The sequence below is a fragment of the Teleopsis dalmanni genome, chromosome 1 (genome assembly GCF_002237135.1).
Source record: "Teleopsis dalmanni isolate 2A chromosome 1, ASM223713v2, whole genome shotgun sequence".
NCBI classification, from domain to species: Eukaryota; Metazoa; Arthropoda; class Insecta; order Diptera; family Diopsidae; genus Teleopsis; species Teleopsis dalmanni.
The window spans coordinates 98,965,528-98,969,990 of record NC_051846.1 but is presented as its reverse complement, the minus strand read 5'-3'; the positions used below and the strand labels follow the sequence as shown (position 1 = coordinate 98,969,990).

General features: G+C 34.7%; 1 protein-coding gene across 1 annotated transcript; it reads right to left on the bottom strand.

The window, feature by feature from the left end:
* Window positions 1-208: 208 nt before the first annotated feature.
* Window positions 209-1,237, bottom strand: LOC119661928 (uncharacterized protein K02A2.6-like). Its single transcript, XM_038071448.1, has one exon. The coding sequence runs from the start codon at window positions 1,235-1,237 to the stop codon at window positions 209-211; it is 1,029 nt and encodes a 342-aa protein (XP_037927376.1).
* Between the last annotated feature and the right edge of the window lie 3,226 nt (window positions 1,238-4,463).

Below are 4,463 nucleotides of genomic sequence, written 5' to 3'. Positions count from 1 at the left end.
CTAAAGTATGAAATATTACTATACTTGAATGCTGTATAGATTGTTGGATTTTTTGAAATGATATTATTTTTAAATACTGTATAACTTTTTGAGATTTACGGAATTGAGTGACCCTAATAAATTATGAAATTTATTATATGAATTTTTGGGTACAGTGGGGTAAATAAGTAGAGAAATATTAGCATCAATGCTAATATGTAACTATATACTACAGTTCCTCCCCCATCAAATGGTCCCGTAACCTTTTTGGCGGTTGCCTCCGCCGGTACGGTCGCGATTTTAATGTTTCATCTCTTTTATCTTCTTCTTCTAATGACCCCTCTACTTGACTATCTGGTAGGATATATTCATTTGATGAATGACCTGCACTTACTTGGTCGTCTTGCTCTTCCGGTTGTGCCATTGAAGTTACTGCCACTGGAGTTGTATTGGATTCTAAACTTGTCGGTGTCTCCGAAACTCGCTTATGCAACTGGTCAATATGTCTCGACACTATGTTACTATTTGATTGAATTTTGTAGTTGCGATCTCCTGTTGATTGTATAATCCCTGGCATCCACTTTTCACCTCTTCCAAAATTTCGGTACCAAACACTTTCACCACACTGGAAACTGCGAACTGGTTTTATTTGTTTGGAATACTCATCAGAATTTAGCCGCGTCTGAGTGTTGTCATCACTGGGGTGCAAATGATCTAACAATGTTTTCAACTTCCTTCCCATCAAGATTTCTGCTGGACTCGAATTTGAATTTGCATTAGGAGTTGTACGCAGATGCAAAAGTATATTTGCCAAATTCTTATTGATGTCTGAAGACTGCATTTTCTTAATGTGATTCTTAATGGTTTGTACAAACCTTTCTGCTTGTACGTTTGACGATGGATGATACGGTGCCGTACGTATGTGCTTTATACCGCTAAGTTTTAAATATTTCTCAAATTCTTCTGACACAAACGTTCGCCCATTATCGGACGCAATGGTATCTGGTATTCCGTGTGTTGGAAAAATTTCTCTCATTAACTCCATGGTTCTAATCGCATTTATTGTACTGGTTAATTTTACCTCTACCCACTTGCTATAAGCATTTACGACGATCAAAAAATTTGTACCCATAAAGGGTCCCGCATAATCAATATGTAACCATGACCATGGCCTTAGCGTTGCTGGCCATGGTTTACTTGCTGCAATAGGAGGAATCCTTTTTTTACTTGCACACTTTTCACAACGTCTGGCTAACATTTCTATATCTTCGTCTAAACCAGGCCACCAAAAACAGCTTGTACAACTGCTTTCATTGCCGATATGCCCTGATGAACTTCGTGCAACATGTCAAGTATTCTGGGACGTAGTATTGCTGGTATTATTACCCTAGCTCCCCATAACAAACATTGTGCATTCACTGATAGTTCCTGGATTTTATTCACAAACGGTTTAAACTGGATTGATTTATATGGCAAAACTGTATCTTTCCTTTGGATATGCCACATTACTTTTGATAGTACTGGATCTCTTCTGGTTGCTTGTGCGATGTCTTTTGCAGTGATCAAAAACTGTTCTTCAGCCTCATTGCAGTATAATATTTCAGGTATTTCCGGTATTTGTAGCTTTACATCATTTAAAGGTAATCGGCTCAATGCATCTGCATTCTGGTGATGTTTCCCTTCTCAGAATTTAATCTCGTACTGGTAAGCGCCTAACTTTAACGACCACCTTAACATTCTGGGTGATATATGCTGTGATATTGGTTTTTCTGGGTTGAATAACCCCACTAGTGGTTTATGATCAGTCATTATTGTAAATTGTCTACCACTTAAAAATTGATGAAACTTTTGCACACCAAACATAATCGGTAGCGCTTCTTTATCCAACTGTGAATAATTTCGTTCCGCTCCCTGTAATGTTCTGGAGCCAAAAGCAATCGGTGCTTCACTATCATCCGGCATCTTATGTGCCAAAACAACTCCAACTCCATACGGTGATGCGTCTCCGCATAATATCAGTGGTAAGTCAGCCGAATAATGCACCAACAGATTTTTTGATTGTAATAGTTTCTTTGCTCGTTCAAAACTTAATTTCTGTTCTTTACCCCATATAAAAGGTATCTCTTTTCTTAATAGTCGATACAGCGGTTCCAATAGATCGCCCTTATTTTGTGAAAATCTATCATAAAATGTAATTAACCCAAGAAAAGCTTGTAGCTGTTGTTTATTTATTGGTTCTGGTGCTTGAACTATTCCCTTCACCTTTTCGTCAGTTGGACACACTCCTTCTCGGCTTATCTTAAACCCCAAAAATGTTATCTCTTGTACTGCGAAAACACATTTTGATTTTTTAAGCTTCAATCCTGCATCCTGTACACATTTCAGAGCAGTTCGTGTTCTATCCCACAACTCTTCCAAAGTTGTTCCGCCAATTAGAATGTCGTCTAAATAAATTATCACACCATCTATGTTCTTAAGAACTCCTTCCATTACCCGTTGAAAAATACCTGGTGCCGTTGAAATTCCAAACGGTAATCTTGTAACTTCAAAAAGTCCGCGATGTGTGTTTAGTGTGAGTATCCTTGCTGTTTCTTGGTCAACCTTCACCTGTGTATATGCTCGATCTAAATCCAGCTTTGTAAACCACTTACAATTTGCTAATGTTGCTAGTACTTCTGTATTAGTAGGTAATGGATACGTTTCCTTGCAAAGCATTTGATTCACTGTGCACTTATAATCTCCACAAATGCGTATGCTACCATCTGGTTTAATAATAGGATCAACCGGAATTGCCCACTTACTAAAGGGTATTGAGCCTTCATCTTCCAACTTCTTTAATGCTGCTTCCACCTTGAGTTTTAGTGCAAAAGGCACTTGTCGATATCGAAGAAATTCAGGTTTGCTTGAAACTGACATTTGTAACTTTACAGGATTTCCCTTGTAATTTCCAAGATTTCCATCAAAAACTGAACTGAGGTTCATAAATTCTACTGAAATTGTTGATTCTACATTACATAAATTGCTGGTTATACTAGTTCCCAAATCGTTAAACCAATTTCGATCAATTAGAGCCGGACCATCACCCGCTGCTACTAATAACTTTAGTTTCTTTGTGACATTCCCAAACGAAACTGGTACTTCTGCTTCTCCACTCGGTTTGAGATTTTTCTCTGTTCCCCAAGTTCTCAATTGTATTTGACTTGGTTTTAGCGGAATATACGGCATTTTTTTCTCTAAATAACTTCTCACTTACTATTGAGTAACTTGCCCCAGAGTCTATTTCCATTTGTACCGGTGACTTACCTATCGTAATCACTCTCTTGATCGGACTCTCTTGACTCTCTTGGACTACTTTTAGCGAACATTCACAATAAATACTCCGTCGTTTGAGTTTGCTGGCTTGTGTCTAAAAGATTAACTCTGTTTGGTCTTCTCCAATTATTTGTTGCTGGCTTTTTGGTTTTTGCTTTTTTTATGCAAGCTCTCCTAATATGTCCACGCTTTTTGCAATAATAACATTCCGCGTCTTTAAATTTGCACTGATCTGAATGATGATTTCCTCGACAACGATAACAATTCTGAATATTAGGGACCGAAAATAACAGTTATTTTAAAATTTTTTATGAAAAAAAGCAGCAACAAAAAGTTGTCTAAACTCTTATTTAAGTAAATAGTTATCATTCTAATAACTTTTATCCTTAATATTATGCATGCTTTGTATATATGAGCTTTTTAAAATAAAACTCAAAAAATAATAATTAAATTTGATTTTTATTATATTCATCAAAAATAATAATTATTATATGCCTTTTATTTTTTCGCGCAGAAATAACTCTTAAAATTTGCTTCTTATTTTAAAACGCACAAATAACTGGTATACTTGCGTTATATAATATAAAAAGCAAGAGTATCGCGCAAATTCTGCGCGATATTTTTAAAATGAAAATATAAAATGCAATTTTCATACAAGGTAGTTGTTTTTGTAATTCCATAGAAAATGTTTTAAAAGGTTGGTGCAGGTAAAGATTTAGTTCAGTTTTTTGTTTTTGTATTTTGGATTCATATTTTGTATTTATATTTGTATTTTGTAGGAGAACAAATTTGTATGCAAAATACAAAAACAAAAAACTAAACTAAATCTTTACCTGCACCAACCTTTTAAAACATTTTCTATGGAATTACAAAAACAACTACCTTGTATGAAAATTGCATTTCATATTTTCATTTTAAAAATATCGCGCAGAATTTGCGCGATACTCTTGCTTTTTATATTATATAACGCAAGTATACCAGTTATTTGTGCGTTTTAAAATAAGAAGCAAATTTTAAGAGTTATTTCTGCGCGAAAAAAATAAAAGGCATATAATAATTATTATTTTTGATGAATATAATAAAAATCAAATTTAATTATTATTTTTTGAGTTTTATTTTAAAATGCATATGATAACAGTTATAAGATGATTTTTATTTTTTTTATGATAACT

Coding starts and splice junctions, on each gene's coding strand:
- LOC119661928 (XM_038071448.1), bottom strand. CDS start 1,237: ATGTTAGCCAGACGTTGTGAAAAGTGTGCAAGTAAAAAAAGGATTCCT.